We start from the raw sequence: 26,740 nt of genomic DNA, 5'->3' as shown, positions 1-26,740 counted from the left end.
AAAAATGTCCATTAACCCATAAATAAGAGACACGTCAGTTGCTTTAAAGAAAAAAAAAAAGGCAATATTGTTAGGACAGCCCTTCATCCTTAGTGTGTTTGAACTGCTTAAGACACGTTTTGCTGCCTAAATATAACCAGCAATATTACCACACTAGTACCCTTAACAAATTTTTGTGAAACAGTATTTGTTAGTTCTGTTGGGAAACACAAAAAAAAACAAGTTGCAAGGGAAAGTATTACAGATTGTTCAGTGGTGAACAGATTAAATCAGCTTTTCAAAAGCTGTCAATCATGCAATTCAACAATAAAATGATCTTGAAATATCAAAAAAATACCATCTGAGCATATCTGGAAAATTCAACACAGTGAACTCTCTTACTGGATATAGTTAACATTTTCAATGTGACTAGGTTCTTTGCAGTATGAGGGTTCTTCTTTACTTGTTTGGGGAGTTTTGTTTTATGGACTTATGACTATGAACCAGTCCTTAACACCTCTACTCTCCACACACAGCTCTGCATGCATAGCATGGTGCAACAGAATATCCTTGACAGCTTTGCTTTGCAAAACCCCTGTCTGTCTGCTAATGTCTGGTGCAGAATCAAGACAAAGCACTTCTCTTGTAAGCAACTCAAAATACAGGTGGTTTAGGTGGTCTTCCTTGCTTTGTCTTTGAATGACTGGCACTTGGAAGCTGCATAAGCTTAGGTTATCTTTGAACAAAAAGAAGTTTAGAAAGGTGTTAGGCACTTGTAACAAAAGATTTAGAAAAGACTGTAATAGACATTATGGGCTGGCATCTCATTCTTCTTGTATCATCTTCAAGCAAGCTCTGGCATTCTGTAGAACTGCTTCACTTAAAAACACTTCATTGTATTAGCATACCTGAGTGTGAAATTATCTAGAGCAATATGGACTTGCATTTGCTTGCATTTGAATTTACTCACCTGCTTTTTGCCTGTGGGATTCTATACACTAGAATCCCCCAAATGTAACACTCTTTATCTTAGATTAATCTAAGACACCAGTATAGTTTAGTAAATCAGTGAAAGGCCTTTAGAATTCAAATACACTGTTCAATGCCCAATCCAGATGTTTCCCTTCTTGCTTATTCTAAGCATGTATGATTTGCACAGCACTTGTGTATAAGAGAATGACTTTCATATGTACACAAAAGAAAAATCATTTGAGTGTCAATACTGCACACTTTAATCCCATGAAATATGCTATGCAGTGGCCTTTTATTGCAGCTCCATTCATATAACCTGTTAGATTCATTGAAATACCTGACCCAGGAAGGTCATTCCTATGAATGATAATCAGAAAACACATGATAAAATGGGTTTCAGTTTTTAGACTTTGCGTAATGGTGTTTCATTTCTTGATTTCCCAATTGTTTTTTTAAATGAACACCACTGATTATTTAACAGGAATGACCAAGAACCTTAAGTCAGAGTTTGTATTTCTGGGTTTAAACAGCTGAATAATGTATAAAGGGTAGCAAATCACTGATAACCACTCAAGGCCTCCAGTAATTTAAAATGGACATCAGCAGATTATTTATTGCACTTTGAAATGGATTTTACAGATTCAGAAGGAGCAAAGGCAGGTACACTAAGAATGAATGGTAAAAAGAAATAAAGCACTAAAAGATTGTTTGAATGCAAAAAAATCTGCCAGAAAAATGAAACAATAAATAAAACTGCAAACATTCCATGAGATAATATTTTAATCTTTAGCTAAACCCCCCCCTTTCCTACTTGACTAAAGCCATATTAGCATTTCCATTAACTGATGAATTACATTTTGGAGACAGAAGAGTCATTAACTGCAGATATGCTAAAGTTTTGCTTCTTACCTGCAATGATAAGGCTGCCATTTGGACAAAGCAGAAGCAGGAACTCTTGTTTATTTTTATCACCTCCTGTAATTGCTGTGTAGCAGTGTATGCATCTAGGCTTCCTTCACAGTTATTGGAGACAAAGCCAGTATAATGAAGGGCCAAAAATTGTACAGTTCTCCAACTACATACTGTTTTAAGCCCAGCTGGTAACTCAGAACCATGCAGCCGCTTGCTCACTCCCCTCCTTTTTTCCTCCCCCCATTCCCAGAGGGATGGGGAGGAGAATCGAAAGAATGTAACTCCCACAGGTTGAGATAAGAACAGTTTAGTAACTCAGGTATAACACAAATCACTACTGCTACCACCAATAATCATAGAATCATAGAATCGTTAGGGTTGGAAACGACCTTAAGGTCATCTAGTTCCAACCCCCCCTGCCGTGGGCAGGGGCACCTTACGCTAAATCAATGATAAGGGAAATAACAAGGGAAGAGAATATAACACCTCACCACCGATACCCAGCCCGACCCAAGCAGTGATCTAACCCTTCCAGGTAAACTGCCCCCAGTTTATATACTGGGCATGACATGCTGTGGTATGGAATACTTCCTTGGCTAGTTTGGGTCAGGTGTCCTGTCTCTGCTTCCTCCCAGTTTCCCCTCCTCCCTGGCAGAGCATGAGACTGAGAAAGTCCTTGGTGGGAATAAACATTACTTAGCAGGAATTAAAAACATCAGTGTTATAAGCGCTGTTCCCAGACTAAAGTCAAAAAACACAGCACTGCACCAGCTACTAATAAGGAGAAATATGACTGCTACTGCTGAACCCAGGACAGACTATACAGAAATACTTTTTTGGATGAGGTAGCTCACTTTTTGTACTTCAGAACTGTGATGTTTAAATTTGCATTGGCTCCAAGAATCCTAGACAGATAACTTAGGCTCAGACACCTGCACAGTGATAAGTCCCGCCCTGAAAGTCCATGGGATGGGGTAACTTCAGAGAGGATTTTTTTTTTTTTTCCCTAGGATCTAGGTATCATTTCCTAGAACAGGACTTCCAGTCAAAGCTAAAACTCACATTCATTCCCCTGAAATCAGGTCCAGGTCAAATGGGATAATAAAATAATGTGGGGTAACAGGTCCAGAGAGAAACCACTGCTTTTTGACCTGGTGACTCTCGAATGACACCAGCCTGGGACATGGGAAGAAAGAAAGGGCTTTTCTGTCATATTTCAGTATAAGAGCAATTGAAAATCACATTTGAAGTTAATGCTTTGTTTCAGTTTTAGGACCACAAATTTGTTGTGCCTTAATATTTAGTTAAAATTTTCTATGCCTGAAAGCAAGTTGCTGGATTTTGAACACTACGGCAGATTTCATATTCTGAACTTCTATATTAGCCTTTTGAATTCATATACCAGCTTAAATTTCAATGTATGCCAAACACAAGATGTTAGGCATATTCACTGCAGTTCTCTACATGCTTATAGCCGTGTACTGGCTTTCACCTCCTAACAGAGAACCTGCCATCTGCAATGAAAGCCCTGTCTTCTAAATGCAATTTATAGTTCCCAGGCCATGTTCAGGCAGCTTCCTTAGAGGACTCCATCTGTTCTGAAGCTGTTACTTTTTTTTTTTTCCTGCTGCTATCATTATACTCTTTTTCCCAACAACTTCATAAACTCTCTTAATGTGTTCTATCTACCCCTTTTGTGGTCATAATGCCAAACAGCCCTTCAAGTTATCAAATGATGGGACTGTTGGTAAAAGATAGATTTCACACAGAAAAATAATACAAAGGTCATCCATTTTCCTTGCTATCTACAAAATCAAATCAAACAATCAAACATTGGTCTTATACAGTCTAATAATTAATATTTCAACAAAAAACATTCGTTCTTTTTTGTACAGCTTTCAACTGGCACAACTGTCAGTGTATTTCAGCCATTTGTGCTTCCAGTGCTATTAAGTGAGGGTAATTTCAGACTTTCAAGAGCTCCTCCTAGAAAAGGATGTGAGGCAGGTTGACATTCTGCACATACTAACAAGAGATTAACATAGCTATGCTGGCTATGTTAGAGTTCTCTAGAAAATCCCAACAGAGGACAAAAGGCAGTCATTTTAAGTTTCCCTTTGGAGATATCATTTAATGTTTCCAGCAAACGTTCATATCTAGAAGTCTCTACTAAAAAGAAAAAAAATGTATCAGGTGGTAAAATAGATGCTGCTCTTCAATAAGTTTGCATTTAGCATTTTGACTATACAGTTATAAAGCATATTTAGCATTTTTGCCCATTACTTCAACAGAAAGAAGAAATGGTAGGCAAAAATGTCTGACCATGCACTGCCAGCTATTGAAAACAACTCTCATTTTACAACTGCGATAGGACTAGAAACCAGCTGAAGTGCTTTTGACAATAGCAAGATAATGAGTACAGCTCCATTTCAAAAAGTCCTGAGGAAAGTCCATCCTTTTTTGATAATTCTCTCCTGGACACTATCAGTTCTTTGAAAACTTGGCTGATCTCCGGATGAAACCTTCCTGGTTTAATAGGAGTACAGAGCAACAGCAGCAGCACAAGAGCAATTCAGTGGAGGCATTGATAGGCATTACCCAAAAAACATGATACATGTAATGTCTGTTGAGATATTGGAATAACTTGTATGGAGTAGGTGGATATAAATTCTAAAGACCACCTGGATACATCAGTGGCACTCTATAGCCTGCAAGTAGGCCAGAGAACCAGTAGCATTTTTCTCCATGTGAAAATGGCTTTTACATCTACAGAAGGGTCACAGCAACTTCACCTGAGAGCTGCGACTTCTTCATATTTTAAAATCTTCAAAAATAAACAGTATTTTCTCTCCAGGATTCATTTAAGCAATGCTGCACAGGATAATCAAAGGTAAGGCTATCATGGAGAAAGCACAAACCTCTCAAATTTCCTTCCCATTGTTGCTATGTTTCTGTTAGTAGCATCAGTGTTTCTACAGCCTCTTAACTGAACTACACAAGTTAAGTAACATATAGTGTATGCTACATATATAACCAAGGTGGGTTTTTTACATAACGTATGGGTATATTCTGGGATTATACAGAGCTGGGAATACCACACTCTCATTCCCCCGCACAGCACAAAGAGAAACCTCAAGACCAAGAGGAATTGGTCAGGCTGAAATATCCTTTCTCACATTTCACAAAGGGCAAATACAACTGTTAAGTTTTTCTTTTTCCATCTAGAGAGATATTATACATATATCTGAGAAGGCACAGACTAATCTCTTACATACACCCTTGATTCAGTTCATCCCCTCTCTCCTTTGACACTGACTATAGACTTCTTAGTCATTTCAGTAAGTTTACATTTTTTCTCAGTTATTTCCAACAAACCAGTTACATGGCAGGGAGATGAAAGGTTAAGCAAGATTCTCCGGGCTCAAGAGTAAAGTCCGTAACAAGGCACAGCTGATCTACAGACAGACAGACAAAGATATCAACCATGTGTTGAAAATAAACAGTTGCAGTCAATTCTCTCGTGCTGGGGAAAGGGGAATACCACACTGGCAATATTGGAGCAGTGAGAACAACGCTGACGCTTCTATGGACCTCTGTTAGTCCAGCGATAGGAATATATTGTTTATGCAGTCCTAGTTCTTGTGTCTGTCTGCTGTTATCATCTCGACCTGACATGAATGGTTTTGAAATCATTTGTTCATGTCAGAATTGTGACAGTATCACAGTAAGGCAATTCTATCTGCAAAAGAACAGCTCTGACTGATAGACAATGGATAAGTGAATACTAGGTATAGAATATTTTAGGTACTTTTTATAAACTTTTCTGCTTCTGAACTGCCTGATATCCAATGTTCCCAAAGCAATTTGCTAATATTCATGAATCTTAGTGTACCTTGAAAGCTACTATATAATAAAAGTATGCATCAACAGAAACACAAAAGAAATTTGCATTTGTCCCAGCTCATACAGCCTAAGAGAAGGGAGAAGGGGTCTAGCTCCTCCTACCCTATCATTCATCCCCTCATCTCCTTCTGAGGCAATTTACCAAGCTACATAATGGACTTACAAATATTAACCTGTGAGGAGACATTTAATACCCTGAGGTGAATATGCCCATCACAACAGCAAGTTTACCAGTTTCTGGTAGGCAAAGTCATACCCTCCTGGTTATTGTGAAGCAGTATTTTCTTAGCAGTAATTTGGCTCTGTTGCTGAAGTGAACATACTCAAACAGAATGGTGTGTACATCTGCAACAAATGCCCATTAAAATACTGTTACCATTGCAGTAGCTTTCTGAATAATGGCAATTACCTGTACATTGTGGAAAACGTGTTATTTATGTAACTGTTTAGCATTTTTCAAATTAAACCTTACATAACCACACTCAGAAAAAAGAAGGCTGCATGTGTTAACAGGTACCTGCATTGTTTACAGACTCTGCAGGTCTCCAAACAAGGAACATCAATTTCAGGAAAACGAAGATACAAAAGAGAAAACAGTATATTGGACAAGTAGTAATTTTCCATGTTACTTTCACTTCAAGCACATATAAAATTCTTCCATACATTCCTTATATCCTACACTAGCAAGTAAATAGTCCAATTGCAGCAAAAAAAAATCAGTTTGTCTTATTTAAAAGAAAATCAACAGTTTAGTCACAATTTTTATGAAGACATATCTCATGTTTAAGAACACAGCTCGTTAATATTTTTATCTGTTCAAAATGAGTCACTGAAATCAATGAAAAACAAAATATTTGTCAATATAAAAAAAATAACTAGGGCTGAAATTAGTATTTATTATTATTATTTAACCAAAGTTTCATGTATTTGAGAAGCAAGTGAGAATGTAATTTATTACCTATGAAAGCAGTAAGCCTGCTGAGAAGTTACTGCATTTTGTTCTTGCTATATCACTTTTAAATAGAGACACTCTTCATGAAAGGACAAACATATAAGAAGCATTAACTAAAAGACATTGACTAAAAGAAACATTTAAACTTTCATTATGGATTGATTATTATTATTTTCACAGATAACCAGGGCCTATATGCTGAAATAAGAAGTCTATACAGTTTCAGGAAGCAAATCTTCAACTCTTATGCCCTGCAGCTTCCCGAAGGCAAGCAGCTGAGCAACGCACTGTGGCAGAGGAATTGCTCCCAGCACTATGATGTGTGCACTATGATATGACCCTTCAGGTCAATCATCCCTGGATGAAAAAAATATTACCAGCAGAGCTAAGGTTTGGCAAAGATTTGGGGGGCAAACTCTGGACCTGCATCAACCATTAGGGCTGGTGACAGAAGACTCTTAAAGGGAAAAAACCTGAAAGCTCAAGTATCCATTTTCCCCTAAGCAAAAAAGTTTTGGCAGTTTGTTTGTTTTTATGTTGGGAATTGTATTGTTTTTCCTGGCCTCTATCCTATCTTTCAGGAGGAAAGGGGAAATTTTTACAAAAAGAAAATAAAATTTTAATTAACTCTTGTTAGTAACATTTCAGGTTTTTTTCTTTTCTGAGCAAAGGATTATGCTGCTTCCTGTTTCACACAATAAGAACTATGGATATCTATTATTTCAGATTTCAAGTGAGTCATTTTCTAGCTACATTATTTATAGGCTCAAATGATTATGGATATTTTGTAAACAAAAAAAATAATCATAATTATCAGATTGAAAGCAGATGCAGGTCACTGAGATGTAACACTTTACATAAGAATCAATAGAAATGTCAACACAAACAACTAAAGGCACCATATGACATTCCAGTGGAGGGAAGAAAATTTCCTTCATTTTCTACTTAGACGCCTTGCTTCCTTTATCAGCAGATGGCAAGCAAATTACTAGTTCAATCCATATGTCTGTATCTGATAGACAGTGTTCTACAAGTCTGAAATTAGTTTGAAACATTTTGATGTTGGCCAGACTACAGAGGAAAACAGGATAACTTTGTCTATTAATGAAAAGTTGGTTTTGTCATAACAAATACTTCCACAAGCTATTACCCATCCAGACTCACTCAGTCGCTAATGGAATTTGTACCCAAGGACATAATCTGTGTTTAACAGACTAACAATTTGTAGTTTCATCCATTCTGTTCTGCTGCTCTGCTCCAACATGTCTCCTTCCACTAGCTGAGGTTTACTTAGTGGGGCTGATGAAAGCAAGTAAGGCCATGAGAATATTTTTGGTAGGAAAGGTATCAGATCACTAGGGCCATTTATGTTCATGCTAGTAGGCATTCAAGAGAGAACTTGTCAGAGCAAAGCCCATGCAGACCAGCAACCAGGCTCCAACCATGGCAAAGTGCAGATGCTGAGAAGATTTAGACAATTGTGCTTAATCTCTCCCCATCAGGAAGCCTCCCTTAGTGAAGCAGACAATGTATATTTTAGGAAAGGCGGCTCAGAGAGCCCAGACAGTTCTTACAACAGAATGAATGGTTTGGCATTTTTTCTTTCAAAAAAATGCTCCAAATTTGGAACATCTCAATGAGTTTTACTATAGAAAACTGTGAGTTCTGTGGAAGATTGATGGGGGAGAGAGCCAAACCAAGCTAAAGAAGACAGGAAAAGAGAGGTTACAGTGAAGCTTCCTTGCAACCTGGCCAAGCAAAGACAGAAGCAGATCTATACCGATAAAAATAGCAGACATCAGGGGTTGAGAAGCATCCACAGCCAGGCAGAGCACCAGGCACACCCCTCAATCCTCCAGGTGCTGGGAGCCCTTCACTGTGGACAGACAGATGGAAGTCCTTTTATATCCCTAGAAGCTACAAAATTTAACTTCTTTGCAAAGGACCTAGAAAACCAGCACAGATAAAATATTTCTCAATTCAGTGGCTTGTATGTCCTTTCCTTACAACAGTGATGTACCTGGGGGACTGGTGTGCAAAATAGCTTATGCTTCACTTCTTAAGGAGGCTATCACTGAGAGAGCTTCCAATTAACTTTAGCAATGATTAAAGCTTCACCCCAGGCTGTCTGTTCACTCACTGAAATGATACATTTCAGAAAAAGTTCAGTCTAGAGGTCTACCCCAATACAAACTCGGAGCATTGAAGCCAAATGAAATCCTTCTTCTGAGATATAAGCAGTTGGTTTGAGTCAAACTGAGTGTCACACAAGAAGCCACTTAGCTGAACATTATACCAAGAAACTGAGGCACCAGATTTAACAGACATCAACTATCCTCTTAATTTTTTTAGAAGTTCCCACATCAAACCTGCTCTTCTGACAGTTGTTATGGATGACCATGGCAAACACCTCCACGCTTCAACCGTTTAGTTGGCTATTAGAAGGTGAAGGCAAATCAATTAAGTGATTATTAACTTTACAGTCTTAAAGGCATTAAAAGATCTATTTTTAAATCCACACAGATTTAAAACTTCTGCTAAGCAGAACATAATTTTCTGTAATGGAAAAATCAGTAAAGTTGTAACATACGACTTCGCTTTTAAAATTATTATTAGTTCCACAAACCATTTGGCTAGATAACTACAAAAATTCTGTGTTCAGTTGAAAAGCCTCTTCATTCTTAATTTAAAAACAGATTTTTTTTTAATTTTATTTAATTTTTAAAACTAATTTGAAATTAGTAAACAAACCAGTAAAACACATGTATGCACACAAACATATATAGGTGCCAAGATGTTTAAAAGCCTTGAAGCCTACAAAATTTTAATCACGTTTTCCACTAGCTCTCCCCACCGCTCTTACACTGCATAAGGTAGAGTTTATGAGAATTTAAAACAAAAGGAAATATTTAAGTTTCTAGCATACCTCAGTCAAATATAAATGAATTTTAGTAATATACTAACAGGTATACCATGCTACTGTCAATGGAGAACTTTACAGATGTTTGGCTTCTTTATCAGCTGCAGGGAGTAATGCCAAAATGATCACCATAGCTGAGTCCATTAACTGAATTGTGAAGAGAATGCTTTTCTCAAGAAAGAGGCTGACTAAGCAAACTTTTAAACAGATCTGGAATATATCCACTTTGGGCTGGGAGAGGAGCTGCCACAAAATGTCAAAAAAAATATGGAATATAACTTAGCATTTTCTCTTTTAACTCAAAAACATAACCCCATGAACATTAAAGCAGTTACTATCAGAAATAAAATCATAAATATGTAAAGATATTATTCTCCATGTGTCTTCTAAACGAAATAATGGCGAGATATTAAGACTTGCTTTGATTTGAAAGCTTTCACCTTGCGGTGTCTGCCTTACAGCCTTTTAGTCATGTACAGACTGGAGTAGCAAGAGCTTTGAAGTGCCCAACTTCCAGCAAAGTTTCTAACATCTTTTTAGTAAGTCTAAAGAGGTCTGTGTGTGATTTACTGTAATTTCAGAACAAGCTCAGAAATTCACCCTAACACAAAAAGATACAATTTCTTCAGGAAAGAATGGGAGAGTCATTTGAGCACACTATCAGTGTTGGTGCATGGGGAGGAGAGCAGCATGAAAATACTCTGTCAACACAATCAAGTCAAATTCAAAATACTGGGTATATCAATGATGACACTGAGAACTTTAAGGGAAACAAGACAGAGTTTTGTATAGATGAGATTCTTTTTTTATTTTCTTTATTTTTTTTGCATCCAGTAAATATAGTTTAAGTGATTCACAGCCAATTTTATAATTGCAGTGAAGCAGCTGTGATCAAACTCTATTTGTAGCATCATAATAAATTTGCCCCCCCCATCTACCAAAATTAGTTCTAAGCATCCAAAATTCCCATTTGAACATCTGACTGAACAAAACATGCATTGCTTCATGCCAAAAACTGGAGGAAATAGACCTGAAATATGCCATTTTCTCACCAGAAATTGTAGGCTCCCAGAATAACATGTGAATTAAAACTCATTCCAAGCTTGTTTGCATTGCTCCTCGTTCCCATTCATAACAAATTCCTTAACAAATGTTCTGATTATTTCTCTTTTTCCTTTTTTTTTTTTTAAATTTAAACACAATTTCCAAATCACAGACAGTCTTGCAAGCAGAAACAGCCAACAGTACAACCCGTCTGAAAATGGAGAGGGTGGAATTTTACTCTAAGCAAGTGCTGGAGGCAACCCACATGATTAAAGACTGCACCGTAAGCCATCGTTAAAAGACTTCTTCCCATAAGTGAAAACGTGTAGTTTGCCACTATGCACATCAGAGGCACATAAACCAAAATGAGGTCAAAGTCAAAGAAGAAATGCAAATGCCTCGCTCCAAAATTCCTGCTTTCCCTGTTTTTTTTGTTTTGTTTGTTTGCCTTTTTATTCCAGGCTGAAGGGAAGAACAGAAATTTTAACAAAGTTAACAAAGTTAAAATTAAGATTATAATATTTTTCTTAAGTTTTTCTGTTTTCACTGGTCCTCTTGCAAAAAGTTACATCAACATGCCCAGGGAAGTTAACCAGGAATATTGATTCAGGATGTATATGGATCCAGCTCTTCCTGTTATGACGATAATGTTGCACAATACAGAATTTAATGCAGCTCTCCTTGCTCCCACCTTTCAAGTTGAGAAACTGCCCTTATTCCCATTTTACAGATAGACCTGTGAGACTAAGGCCTAAAGCAGTCAAGAAATCATTGGAAATTTGCCATCCAACTAGGCAAAATATGACTCACCAACCTGAGATTTGCAAATCTCAGGCAGCAGAGTGATACACAAATTCAGAAAAGATTTCAAAGTCCCTTTGCAAGCTGCCTGCAAAGTGCTGCATAGCCCAGGCTGCCACTATGCCATTTGTTTCAGAAATCTAATACTGTGCACAGAGGAAAAGAGGAAACATCCTTATTCCTCCTCCCATCTTTATGTACAAAATATATCTTATCTGAACTCTAAATAGTGTAACACGCAATATGGAAGACACGTATTTATAGATTTATATTACATGTGTATATTATTAAATCACTGCAACAGAGATTGTAAGATTTTCTAAACTATACATAATGATACTTAGAAAAATGCTTAGAAAAACATCAACAGAACCATTATACTTAGCCATTATAGAGCTTCATTTTAAAACCAGAACTTGGTACAAGAAGTAAATGAATTATATTAGGCAGGAAATAGTTCACTAAATCAATTGTGTTACATTAGAGATCTTAAAATTAAGACTACTTCCAAGGTGGCCACATGCATATTATACAGGGTGCTAAGGTAACAAAAGACATTCCAGAAAACCTTTTGCATATCTCACATACATGTATTTCTGTTTCAGCACACATCTGTTCACATAACAACTATTTTCCATAGATATCATTTTTAGTTGGGTGTATTAACCAATAGATACCTCCATGGAAAAAAAATCACAGAACATGTGTATGCACTTTTTTTTATAAATCTGTTTTTAAATCTTTACCATTTTGAATTTGTTCAGATGTGAACAGCATCTGGATTCCTTCAAATCAATTATAATTACAATGCTCCCTTCTTAGTCCAATAAATTAAACATTTATTTGCTGTCTATCATAATATCCCTCATTTAAAATAGTGTATTTATTGTGTCTTTTAATTACTAAATACATGTAGAGGGTTGTCTGAAATTCAATACAGAAAGCAACTCTGCACTTCCAGATGTTAGAGGTATCTTCACATACGTTTTCTCTGTTCGGCACTATAGTACTTCAGGCAAAAACAGAATTATGTACAATCCTTGCCTGCATTCATCTATGAAATTTAATTTTCCATTGAAAATCTACAAGTTAGCAGCAAGTTCTGCCCTCAGACATGAATGTGTGTTTCCCATTGGATACAGTTAGGCAAAGATTAGCCTTAGTTTCTAAGTGGAATTGAAGCTTCCATTTCACTTCAGGGATATAATCTAATGTTATATACTACTAGCAATACAGAACAATAAAAGGGCGTATAATGGTTATAGTTGCACACAGCTTTTGAAACTTTGGGAAAGCTCAATTAATTACTGAAATTAGTCATCATGCGAGAAGCTGCATTTACTTACATCCCAGTTTAAACAAGGCTTCCCATTGACAGTTCTCAGAATTGTTTAGACTGGAGGGAGCTGCTCCTGCACTGTGTGCCTTTGCAGTGCCCACAGCTGTGCTCTATACCCTGACACTGCTTTAACTGAGCTGCATCCCTTGTGAGCACAATTTAAAATAATAAAATAAAAATTCTGGAATGTATTTGAAGACAGTATTAAAAAATAAAAATAAAAAATAAAAAGCTGCTTACCAAGAATGGCAACATTTCCTCACTCTACATGTCCAGTTTGGAGCAAAGGGGTATGAATAAGGGTTGCAGAACTGAGCTGTTAGTGTCAACAAGAGTGTCTCGGTAGTGCAGAAGGGCTGAGGCGGGAGGCAGACGTCCAAATCTCACCAGAGGGAGAGGGAGGTTCCAGCTTGCTGTGCCCCTCACCGAGGTCTCCTGTCCAGGCTGGGGGTCAGTGCTGGGGCCCCTCTGTGCCCAGCCCCTCTCCCAGCCTGCGGTGGTGTTGGCTACAGGGAGAGCTGCAGCCAGGTGCAGAGGATCTCCCACCCTCATGCCGAGTTCAATAACCACAAATCCTTGTGGCAGCAATGGCAGGAGCAGCTGCCTCAAGCACTCAGGTGATGCTCACCCAGCAAAGCCAAGCCCTGGCGCAGGCACACAGCATCCAGGTGACAACAGTGTCACCAACACTAGGACACCAAATACCAAACCAGAGAGAGCAAGAGAGGTTCTCCTATCCAACTAAGAAGAGTAATACAAAATCAAGTTAATTGCATCTGACACAGATTGTCGATCTGTTTTGGCCACTCGCTTCAATACAAAAAAGCACTCTTTTGTTCTCATCTTCATTACCATCTCTCCAATGCAAAAGAAGCAGCTTGTTTTAAATCAAGAATTATCTCAGTTCTCTCTGCTTGAATCATTGTTATTGATCATAGCAACTTCAATAAACCCTGCTGCTTACACAGCGGCCTGGGGGCTCATGCTGATCTCCCCAGCCCTTTGTTCCACATACTGATTCACCTTTTCATCAAGGATTTTGACGTAGCTGATGCCCTTTCGCATTCTTACCACACCCCACCCAAATAATGATTTTATCACTTAATTCTCTTCTAAACCACATTTCGTAAAAGGGAGAAAGGAAAAAAAAGCCAAGAAATAAATAAAAACTATGGGCTGACTGGTGGGTAAACATGCACGAGGTGGGGCTGTCTCTCCACATGACAGACACACCCCACACAAAAACCAGAAACATGCCTTTAATTGGGGCAGGTTAACATTTTTCTAAAAGTTACTTTCTAGTCCTATCTGATCACTCTGTCAGGATGAGTAATGCAAAACATTCAATTTCTTGTGGGTTTGGTTCCAGTAGTTACTAAAAGCAGCCAAGTACATGTTTGTTTCTAAGCTACTTGAAACCTTCAGAAAGTTATTTTAGCTTCTTCATGAGCCCTTCACCAGCACTGGGATTTCACCCGCCTCGGTTTTGCCCAGGAAACGCGACACTTCAAAACCATTTCTCTTCAAACCCTAACTTTATTTTCTCATTTTCCTTGTCAGAGGATTCTGGCGTTTTCCAGGATGTAGTTATATTTAAAAAAAAAAAAAAAAAAAGCAGCCCTCTGCCTCCCCAGGCAGAGACTTGTGGAAACAGGTGCTTCTAAAGAAAAACGAGACTTTGGCAGCTCTCTGACCTGACAGAGCTCTGCGCATTAGTAAGACACAGTGCCTGCTGAGTTCCCCTCAGCTAATTAGAGGACCCGTATGGCAATGAATGGCTTTGACTATAAATACTTCCTGAAAGATCTCTAACAGAGTCAGAGGAAATGGGAAAAAAATGAGATGCAGCTACAGAGAAACTATTTCAGATGTTTCTTGTTTAACAGGCTGTGTTTTTTTTTTCCCCGAAGTGGCTGAGGGATGAGACGCAGCATCCAAGACCTCCACCAACTTACATGTAAGATGTATATTATACATACGATTATATGCATTAAATTTTATTCTATAGATATAGCATTAAGATGTTGCTATGAAAAGGTGGTTGGACGTGGAACACAATGCCAAAGCACACAGAAACTTCCAACCATTACTCTGTACTGAATGCCAAGAAACAACATTTAAACCAAGATCCTGCTCTGTGTGCTCGATCCTTCCAAATGGTGTTCCTTATGCTCCTGCTAAAGGCAGCAGCAATACTTCTAGTAACATCAGAGAGGCAGGTTTTACCTCCAAGGACGCCTTCTGGCCAAGAACTGAATGTTTAGAGAAGTCTTTTGTAAATCACAAAGGCCAGTTCGGCATTTCCACTGTATTGCAGCTATCTGGCATCTAACTTGGTGGATAACTGGAATCAGTACTTTATAATAGGAGAAACAGTGTTTCATCACTAGGGATTGTGCCTGATATTTACTACACTGATATTAAAACAATTATATGTAAATTTACTACATAAGTACCAATCAGTTATTTTAAAATTAACTCTGTCAATTGGCCACATAGGAAGTCAGAAAAAGCTATTTCCCTTCTCCCTGCTTTGCATTCTCCTGCCTCCCCAAATTTAAAGCTAAATAACCAGCTCTAGACAGAACAGTATATGAAATATCAGAAGGGGAACTATCACAGACTTTTTTTCTCCTCTTCTTAAAGAAAATGGAAACTTTCTTGAAATGCTGTGATTTCCTGTAGTGTGGAAACAGTCTGATCATTATGGTGCAAAATAAGCTTGATTTAAGCGAAGAGCTGATTTTATCCCTTGCCCTATATAAAAAGCCCACCGCAAAGGCTAACATAACTTCAGTTAGATATTTAATGTTACAGCATGGAGTCTGCCTTTGATAAAAATCACCAGTATCTCTGCAATAATTTAACAATCTCTCTCCCTCTGACATTACAGGAATACCCCCATAATCATGAATTATGATTAATACATATGCATCTCCCTGTTGCTTTCAGGTCTATGAGGCACTGTAGGCACACCTATCTATGCTATTCTGCATCTGCATCGGCTAAACCACAATGTGAGGGAGCAGTGCTAACCAAGACCTTTAGGTGGGCTAACTAGGTCTGTGTATAGGTGTGAAGGCTCAGGCTGCAATTCCTAATTTTGTGGAAAACTTTGTTCTGCAGTGGCCACACATACCAAAACAGGACACTTCATTTAAAAGCAGTTTAGCAAAAAGTTCCTGCTGTCCAAGATCTGCGTTGTCAAAGCATTAAACAATCTGCCTGGCCTGGAGTCTGCTGGCTGCCAATGTGCTACCAAAAAAAAGGAACATTTTTGCATCTCAATAGACCTTCCCGTATCAACAAATCTTTAAACTATCAAATCAGCTACTCTCAGGAAGAGCAGAAATAATGTCTACATTGTACCACGCTGAGGTACATTTTTTGTAATTCCCATTTGCAAAACATACCAATTCACTGGAAGTACAGCTGCTGGAAACATTTTAATAAGAAAAATAAATTAAAGATACTCAAAAAAGTGTACCAAGCCCCTGAGAAAGATTTTGTTACATACACACAGCTTGCAAGCACTCTCAGGGAAAAAGGTGTGCCACTGTATATGTATTCTTGCACACATGCAGAGTTCAAGCTATCGCCACTGCACCATCCCCAGCTCCCGGAAGGTCACAAGCAATTTGGTCTTTTAGCTGCTAAAAACCAAAGAAATCCTACCCTAATGACTCCCACAAATAATCTACTGTAACACACAGTCTGGGGAGGTAACACGTCCATCATACATTGAAGGAATGCAAGAAAGCAGCATATAAACGGTTTACACAACATGCAAAGCTGAAAAACACTCCAAGCCATTTCTAAAAGTTTACAGTTACCCTGTAGGCATTAGGGATTTCTGTGGGCAACTGTAGATATTCACCTCTTCCCTAGTTGACCTATATTGTCTTTGATATTTTATTAAAATGTTAATCACTTATAAACTCGGTATATAGAAAAGCCACTTAACAGTATTAACCTCTATCTATATGAAAAAAGTGAAAACATGATCTCCCTTTTCCCTTCCCCCCATCATGAGAGAATTGAAAAATGAAAAGCACATGGTATTACTGCTACTGTCAAATCATTACGAATTATTTGTAATAAGCAGAACCACTTTATAAATACTAAACAGGCAGTACAACCAAAGGGATGTATTAGATTTTTTTTTTCAGTCCATTCCTCAGTGTTTATTCTCTGAGTAATTCCAAATTTTTGGCTTCCTCTGTGTCAATCTTTGGGGGAAAAAAAATGTAGGTATCCACAGTGATTTTTATTACAGGTTTTGTTTCCTAGTCACCAGTCGTCCTGGGATACAGTATTTTGCATGAGCATTCATTATACGATACCAGAAGTATGTATTGATTTAACGCTTGGCTTTTAGAAAGGACCAACTTTTAGCACAACATTAGCTATTTAGCTATTTCTGCTAGCTACTTCACATTAGAAAATACATTTCACCAAAACCATGAGACATTGCTTAACAATACGGAGTATTTTTTTTTTTATTATTTCTGAAGATTACAAGAATGAGCTTTTTTCAGAATGGATGTTCTTTTCTGAAACATTCCTAATTGTGCCTGAGCCAAGTGAGCTTTAGGCATACGTATAACATATATGTATGCCAGAAAATAACAACACTAAGCTCCCAGAGGTCAAGCTGACCATCACTTTGTCTTCTTATTTTCTGGCTTCAGTACTGCATCTCGTAACTGTCTCCCAAAAACTAAATCAAGAACAAAATTTAAGAGTTAGGTTTCTATGATCTTTTTTACAGATCCAGGGAATAGGGAATTAATATCACCTACAAAAACACACTCCTACATTTCCTATCGTTCAGATCACCCCTTACCTTTAAGAAGTTTGAATTCTGTTTTTCTCTATCCATCAATAGCGATGGAATATATATGATTAATGACTCTCTTCTCCAGATGAAGTTAAGTTAACCTCTTTCCCCCTCCATCTTTTTTTTTAAGTATTTCAAACTGACAAAGGCCACTTGCCCAATTTTCAAAGAAGAAAAGTAAAAATAAAAATATTATAACTAAAGAAATACCCAGACAAACAAGTCCCTGGCACAAAGGAGTTCAAAAAGCAGGCAGCTAAAAGTGTACAGAAAAGAATTTCTCTTTGAAGAGGAAGGTTTTACCACTCAGTATAGACCTAATCCACTAATAAATCCTTTTATAAATCTTACAAAAGTTGGGTTGTACGTATTTTAAAATGCAAGGAACTAATGTGTATACACTATTAATAAACAAAAATAAGACCTTTGTCCCCCTCACCCCTCCTTCAGAAAACCACTGAAATTTCAGATACTTCATATTTCTGAATATCCAAAAGTGATCAAAGTATTTCCAAAATGATAAAAATACTGGTTTGAAAATATATATATGTATTTTGTACAAAGATTTTTGTATAAAGACTTTTTAAAAGTGCCCTGTATACACCAATGGTTATAACTAATAATACAATGGCCTTATTTTACTATTCACTGAGATTTTAGGCTCCAGCTACCAACCGAATTTAGACCTTCATAAAGCTGAATCCACATACTACCACATCCCTCTGCAAATTTTTGTTTAGTTGTTCTTTTTCATTCTTTAGTAGTAAAAAATAAAATCTGAATTCTGATAATCCATAATATAAATGGCCAATATGTCTGTGCACTGCTAAGAAGCACTACCAGAACTGAAGTTGGTTGTAATTAGCATCATATATACAGCATGAATTCCACTGCTATTCGGATATATGTATATATATTTATACCTATTTCCAAATGGAGGACAGAAACAAAATCCTGCCATTCACAGTGTGCACAGATCCAGGTTTGTAACAGGGAACCTGTTGTACCATAACTGCTTCTCATAGACTTGAATTAGGACAACAATAACTATTCATGACCTGGAAGTTACAAAAGACTGTGGTCCCCTGAACTGCATGCAGGCTTTAAATGACATACACATTATTTTATAATTAGAATAACTGCAATATTTTTAAGACCACTGACTTAATTCAAAAAGAGACTGTAAGATTTACGTATGTATACAGAGACCTATGTATAGGTCTATGTATGTACCTATGTATAATCTTAGCAGACCATGGAATAAAACATTTATCTCGCCTTTTGTATTCTTCTTACATGTAGTTCACTCTTACAGTAATGGAAACTCTTACAGCAAAGAAAAACAGATGATAAACACTTCCATTCTAGTGAGGCTAGTAGGCGGACTGACCATGCCTGTAGCAAGTTTCTAGAAGTTCAGATAGGGAGTAGCCCCTGAAAATACACAGAGAAAATTCTCCAGGAGAAAGGCACTTATTTGTCTCCCTGTTCAGCTCCTCAAAATTTTGGAGCTTTTCTAACCTCAGATTTCTCTACAGTGGGAAAAGCATACCTTGATGGAAGGGGAAGTTCCTTATGCATAGGTCCTATTGTTTTAAAAAAAGACAGAATAGGAATTATTTGGTGTGACAAATATTCTCTTTATCACCCAAGTTCCTTCCTTTTCTCATTTTTTCTTCTTCTTTTGCTTCCAAGGCAACCCGACAAGTGTCAAAATTGGTACATAAATATGCTGCTTTACCAAAAAAAAAGGGGCTACCTTTTATCAGTATTTAACTCAGGTTTCATATTCTTAGATATTTAATAATGTGAAAACTTGCTTAAGTGTGAACTGTCACACCACCACAAAATTTAAGAGGTGATTAGTTGTTTTAGTGTAACAGATGTGCAGCCTTCTGGGGTTCTAAACCTTACTTCTTCACACGCATCATCAACCTGCACAGTTAGCAGGAACGATTAAACAAAATTCGATCAGACCTAAATAGCAAAAGCAGAAGCACAAATACTGCATCAATACATACATTGTTTTATGCAAACACCTTGGCACACTTGCTTGCAGTTCAGCTCTACAAGTTTAAATCTTTCAGTCTTTTCCTTGATTTTTTTTTTCCTCTATGCATGAAAAAAAAAACCCAACCACATACTCTGGAACTGAAAAAATCATTTGCATGCCTAATTAAACAGAACATACATAAACATTAAAATCAAGAAGAAGAAAAGAAAGAGAACTTCCTACCCGCAATAAGGACTGGGATTCGTCCTTTGCCTTGGTGTCCCCAGATCCAGAGAAGGGCTGGGTGAGCTGCCCAGCTTTCTCCGATGCTCCAGCTGGCAAGCCCTGCATGAAGCCCTTGCTCTCCACTGCCAAGCCGTAAATGGGCCGTGCAAGATGGGCAGCTTCTACGTTTGGACTATCCCTTAAAGGCTTTGGCTGCTCTTGGCCAACGGACACTGGGGTCAGTAAGCCTAGACTGGTCTGTGTGTATGATGGGCTCCCCCTCAAAACGTCTGTTCCTCTCCAGGTCACGTTGCGAAGATCATCGCTAGGACTGTCAGTCCAACCTTTCTCTTTGAGCACTTCTTTATCTTCTATTTTTTCCCTCTTCACTATGCTGTCAGATACAGGCTCCCCCATTTTGGGGTCCGGATTAATCAGACTGTAGACCTTGAGGTCAATTTTTGGCTCCTCCTTGATAGACGAAACACCATGACTGTCCTCCCCATTGGCTGTAGTGACGTCCATCTCCTGACAGTGCACAGTGTTGAAGTGCTCTAGTAGTGACTGAGTGTCAACAGCTGTGAAGCTGCACTGACGACATTTGTAGCAGTTGTGTACTCTCCTGGAAGAAAACAAGAAGTGTATTAACATGAGAGTCTCCCCTTGGCCTTGCCTCTCACTGTGGTTTTACCTACCAAGATGGAGAAAATAAATCAAACTTAGATTATGATTCCCTTTAAATAAAGTAAGCAGGTTTACTTTGATGTCTCACACAAAATGGGGAAAATGCTGCTGTTTTTCACACACACACAACTTGCAATGGCCTCCTACCATTCATTCACACTCCACTGCATTATTCCAAACTTCACATAATTTTCACTGGGATTTTGTGTTTTTTCCTTTACACTTTTCACTTTCTATTGTGGTAGAAACACTGAAGTAACACACTTTTTTTAAACCAAAATCAAATAGTTAGAAGAGGACAGTCATCTTTGCATAAAAAAAAATAACACTTCATGTGATACAGACCTATGCTAGAAAGTTAAAATGTTTTAAGAAAGTCTTTTGCTTTCCACCACTTTCATATACTTTTGGTTGACAAAGATGATTTCTAATGGAGCTCTGTTTAACTTACTTATGTATAAGAATACACCAAAGGATAGAAGGCTGTACACAAGAGACAGTACTGATTTGTTCTCCATGGACATTTTAACACAACTTTAAAAAAACATGCTGCTCTAAAGAAAAAACAGAATAGCTGGCTCTGTCGCTACAAACTGTGTTTTCCTGTCAAATACAGAAATGCTTAGTGGAGTAGTGTGGAATAATGTGCCTTCCTGTTTTTATATTCCAAAAGCCTATACAAAATACTGCATTACTAAATTATGTAAAGCATATGTTTCCACATGAGAACAACATGTTACCCGTTTACTGTATCTATCATAGGAACAGAACACTGTTTATGAGCTCTGTAATGCCATTATGAATAGTTGTTTATAGCACAGGAGCGGTCAGAGCCCTCCATCATGCTCTGGGTGCCACTGCGCCCGGCACCGTACCAACCTAAAGTACCGTCCCTGCCCTTCAAAATATACATAAAAGCCTGCAAAGGCTTCTCCCTACAGGCACACTCACACATCCACACCCCAGGCATTCAGAATCACAACAGCATCTCTAGCCAAGCTAAAATACGAGCCTTTTGCTATCCACACAGGACAAAACTTGTATGAGAAATCTGTTACTGCCCTGACAACTCCAATTGTTAGAATTAATTCTTTTGAGACCAAATCTTAGTCTCAGTGAAGCCGATGGCAAAACTCCCATTGACTTCAGTAAGAGCAGGATTTGGCCCTTGGTGCATCTGTAGAACTGGAATGATATACAAAATGTCCCCTTTTAGAGTATGATGGTTTAGAAGGGACAACTTGCCAAACTTATTAAACCCTCTTGTCTTCCTTTTTTCCTTTTGCTGGAAAAACAAAACATATGTTATTTACATTGTCTGAGTTTCTTGCAGCTTTGTCAGAGAGCAGACATGAGTACACATTCAGATTCAAGCTTTTTAGCCCTTGTGCAATATCAGTTTTCTTTTTGTCATTTTCCGCATTCACATTCATTTTAAGGGACTAGATGGACTCGTTCAGTTATACAAAAAAATAGAGTCAGCTATTCTCCACATAGCCTTATGGCAACAAAATGTACTTGGGGGAGAGCAAGCTGTGGGTTAAGATCCTGTTCTGGCTGTGCTCCTTTTTCTTCATTCTACAATTGTTTTTTATTAAAATCAGCTTGTCTCTCGATGCAACACTGATATATTCTCTCTTGCAACTTAATTCTTTTCTAAACTAAGCTTAATTCTCTTCTGAACCAAAAAAAAAAAAAAAAAAGAGAGTGCTATCTGATCAAAACCATTTTATAAATACAAAAACCAAGTTATAAAGAGGGTCAGCCCTGTAAAGGTGGGATACCATCAGGAAAGTCCAAGTTAGACAGGGTCTAGTTATCTTGAAAGCCAAGTTAAACAAGACACCATTTGGGACTAATGGCTCAACCGCACACACTCCACATGTGAAAGTTTATCAATCCTTTGGGAGGCTACTTAGCCCTAAGTGTCTCTTGTTTAACCTGACTGTTTCAATAGCTAACCCTCTTTCTTAACTTGGCTCTCATCTACAGATATCACACCTCTAAGCAGCTGATCTTTTTCTGACTAACTTGACTTTCTACCCTCTCCTTCCACTCTGGCTAAATGTTTTTCATCAGGAGCAGTGTACACCACAGGAGTGATGCCACACTTCTGAGGCCACAAATAAATGCCAAATATTAGATACAGTTGTAACTATATGGCTGAAGCCCAACTAAAATCACCTTTATTACATTAAAGGCTTGTTCATTTAATTTATTTATAATAGATTCAAAGAAAGTTATACAAGCATTCCTTCATTTTTCTGTGAGATTGTGACAGGCACTGTGATGTGGAAAAGATGAGGACTGATTTAGGTAGATAGTCCAACAGGCATTGTTTTCAGGACATATACTTTCCTAGTATGCATTAAAAAGTAATCTCTGCCATCAACACTATAAATCTTCATATTTCACATGGGTTTGTCTTGCATATTATTCTATCCAGAAGCTCTGAAAAGTAAGCTAAGGCTTGGAACTAGCCAATGTAAGTCACAGCTTCAAATAATAAAATAATAACTATCATCAGCTATTAGAGAACTTCTAAAAGCTGGAAATTTTTTATTTCCCAGAACACGGAATAAAAAGAAAATGTTTTAATCTCTGAATGTTTTCACCACACCCTGATAGCATCAAGGAAACAAGCTGGCATGTTTGATTACTTTTTACACTAGAATTTAAACCTACCCCATGTTTCTAAATGCCCAAGTTACATCTAGATTTGTGCACTAAGCTCCTCAACGGTAAGCAACAAAACTTTAAAAATTCCAGTCTGCAAAGTGCAAAATAAGCACTCCCATGCATTACCTGGAAGTTACACTTCACAGCTAAACCACAGTTATACCATCTGAAACTCAGAATTAACCAGGTGTGATACAGTGTATCTGTATACAGCTGATCAAAGGACAGACGTTTGAGGAAAATCTCAGCACGGAAGAAAGTGATGTAAATGAAAAAGGAAACATTGCCCTTTCGTGATCATGCTTATACACCACTCAACAGCAGGTTGAAGCCATAAACTGGCATTATCTTCAATGTGGCATTGAGATGGCAATGTCATCCCATTTATTGATGTCACTCAGCATTACTATTTTCCCTACAAAATAAATCAAAGACCTAATTATTCGTAGATATTAAAACATTTATGGCCCAATCCCAAGATTAAATGTCAAGGAATTCAGGCCAAACCTTTGCTGAACTGTTACATTCTGACAACTTAATAAAATCCTATCATTATTTATTTGTACTGAAATGTTCTTGAATTGGGTGCTACACCATACAAGGATTTTCCCTTGCAAAATCTTGAAGTTGGAGAGATTAGATTGGGGGTGGGGGTGATTAATTTAATGGTCTTTACTTGAGCTTTCTAATAGGCTGAGATACTCCTGACACCAGCCAGTTGTTAATTAAGTCTTGCTGACATAATTCTAACTAGACTGAGGTATTACAAAACACCGCTACAAAACAAGTAATTTTTTTTTTTTTAATTACCTCAAGACATTCCTAAACTCTCGGGCATAGAAAATATTCTGGATGAAGGTAGAGCTGTTGTATCACTTCCATTTTTTGTATGTTTTGAATTTCATTATGAATATAATTACTAGTATTTCTCATGAAGAAACTGGCTTATAAGAAAGTTTACTTTTGGATGGGTGCTGCTCTCAGGCTTGTGGAGAGCAGAAAATATTCAGACCACAATGAGCAAAGCAAGCAAGAAAATTCAGCAGAGGGTCAGAAAGGATAGAATGGGCAGAGGGGAGAGCAAGGCTGAGATGAAAGGAGAGCAAAAGCCTTTGGCAAGAGCAAACAAGTTCAGAGCAGTGAATTAAGGTGTCAGGAGGATGGAAAAGGTCCTCGCAGCTGCTGCTATTGTTCAATGAACGAAGGCTCCTGTTCTGCCCATAACCAGGGAGCTGATAGGCCTCAATTTACACTTTTTGCCCTTGGCTGGCTTCTCTGTGAGTGTCCCAAAGGCTCCATATTTCCATAATCTGCACATCTAAGACCCTGCTCCAGCTTCTGCTGCCTGACAGTGCAGGAGACAGCTCCAATAGCCCTGCGCAACCCTAGCGCTGGGGAGGCAGGAGCCCCAAGTATGCCTTGGCCCTTTATCCCTCTACCTCATTTATGTTTACAGACAAAGGATTAATAATTTGAAATTAACTTGAAACTAATTTCAAATAAGAACCTCTGTCATTTAAATTTTCTAAATAATTTATCAGAAAAAATTCTCTACGCTATTTTCAAAGTTTATAGTTCATTTGAGTCTATTTTCTTTTTCTGTTTTGCAGTTGCTTAATGTATCAACTACCCTATCGGTTCTAAGAGTTTAGAGCATTTTTCAGCATAGCATTTTTAATTACTACTAGCACTGACCAAATACTTTCTTACTTTCTTGTTAGTCTTTTCTGACAAATACGGATTACATGAAAAATTCTAATACCTGCAAAAATGAGAAGATGCAGATTTAACACATCTTTTAGCAAAATTAAAACCAAACCAGGACCTTCTGTGAGAAGCCTCTTTCATTTTGAAGGAAAAAAAAAAATTAAAAATTAATTATTTTGTAGCAAGCAAGAAAACAATCTCTAGCCTAAATGATCCAACACACAAAATTTCCCCAAACACTCAGGTTGATTTTTATCTAAATTACAAGTGTTGGCAACTTTTAGCTCAACAGAATACCAGACACTTTTAAGGAAAAACTAAGCTTCGCAATGAACACGAAGAGTACCTGATTCCTCAGAGGTATAATGGAAAATGAGCAGTAGCAGACTTAGTGGAAAATGAAGGCAAATAAACCTTCTGGGGATTGATTTGAGTAAGCACATTTTAGTGAGGTTTAAATACAAGTAAACTCAAGTGCAATGTGATTCATTAACTTCAAGTTTAACTCAACAGCTCTCAAATAATCATGTCAAGAAATATTGAATGAGCATGAAGTGTAAGTATATGTTCCTGAAGAGAGAAAACTTGGAAAGAACCACTTTTGCAAATTCTAATACTTTTTCAAATACATGCCTGCAAAGGAATAATATTGGGACATAAAAAACTTTTAGCTAACAGACATGGTGAAACTGTAGATGTAGAGCCAAAAGGAAACAAGGTTTAAAAAATAAATAAATAAATTAAGCATGCTGTTCAGGCATATGACTCAAAACCAAAAATAATCAAAAAGGCAGACAAAAAATACATGAACCGAAATATTTAAGTAGCATCTAAAGCCAGCTCTGATACTCACAGATTATCAAGGGTAAACTTAAATATGTGAACAGCAGAACACTTTCTGCTACCACACTGATGCTCAGTATTATGTTTACCGTTAGAATCCATTCAGCTGCTTATATAAATGGACAGGGTTTAGGCACATGTGCATGTATAGCATTTTAAGTACATCAGAAATACATAACGTGTGGCATAACTGCTTTATTGAGATAAATGGATGAAGACACAGAGAAGACCAGCTAGGATGTGAGCTGACTTCACATCAGCATGTTTGTGTGTCACATAACCCCCTAACACCACTATTTTACAGATGTTCTACTTTTCAAAAATCTGAACTATAGTTCATAAAATAAAAGAGGGAAAGAAAATACATATCAGATATGTGCAAAACTTCTATTAAAAAAGGCATGATAATAATAATAATAAAAATAGAATTTATAATGCCTCAGAAGGCCCTCTTTCCGTTTGTTTTATTATAGTGAAAACTAAGTAATGCATAGAAAAGCAATAAAACCTGCTGGTGTTTACCATTACAGAGCACCTACCACAAACTGAACTAACTTCTGTGATTTCAATGAAGATTCACAGTGGGGGAACACAGCAGTACATGTAGAAAAGAAACAATTTAAATTAAAAAGGGGGGAAGGCAAGAGAAAGGGAGAGAAGCTGGCAGTTACGGGGGTGTTGTACATCTTTTTAATTACACAACATCCTTAGAGTACTCAGTAATGTCACTGACTGAAGGCGTAACAAAATACATCGTTCCAGTGTCCTAAGCAAAATAGCCTATTTTTAGACAAACAAGTTGAGATTCGAACACTTAAGTGTATCTCTTGATTTTCCAAAGCGCAGTTCCCTGTGACAACTGCCAGAGCTGAAGGGTGCTGAGCCCTCCAGAGGAGAAGCTACTGCTACCCTGTCTCAGGCTTGGCACTTAATTTTGGAAGTCATGG

The 26,740-nt window shown here is 37.6% G+C and overlaps 1 protein-coding gene across 7 annotated transcripts in view; it reads right to left on the bottom strand.

Annotated features, from left to right (window-relative positions):
• TRPS1 (transcriptional repressor GATA binding 1) overlaps window positions 1-26,740 on the bottom strand; it is a 214,924-nt gene that overhangs the window by 131,104 nt on the left and 57,080 nt on the right. For all 7 annotated transcript variants that reach the window (XM_061447836.1, XM_061447842.1, XM_061447843.1 and 4 more), the window contains one exon: window positions 19,899-20,502. In XM_061447836.1, coding sequence (XP_061303820.1) covers window positions 19,899-20,502 — 604 coding nt within the window. The remainder of the gene's footprint in view (window positions 1-19,898; window positions 20,503-26,740) is intronic.

The sequence above is a fragment of the Pezoporus flaviventris genome, unplaced genomic scaffold, assembly GCF_033815535.1.
Source record: "Pezoporus flaviventris isolate CSIRO_AGI_PZ_B2104156 unplaced genomic scaffold, CSIRO_AGI_Pfla_v1 ptg000007l, whole genome shotgun sequence".
NCBI lineage: Eukaryota > Metazoa > Chordata > Aves > Psittaciformes > Psittacidae > Pezoporus > Pezoporus flaviventris.
The sequence above is the reverse complement of the archived record's forward strand: the minus strand, read 5'-3'. Positions and strand labels throughout refer to the sequence as shown.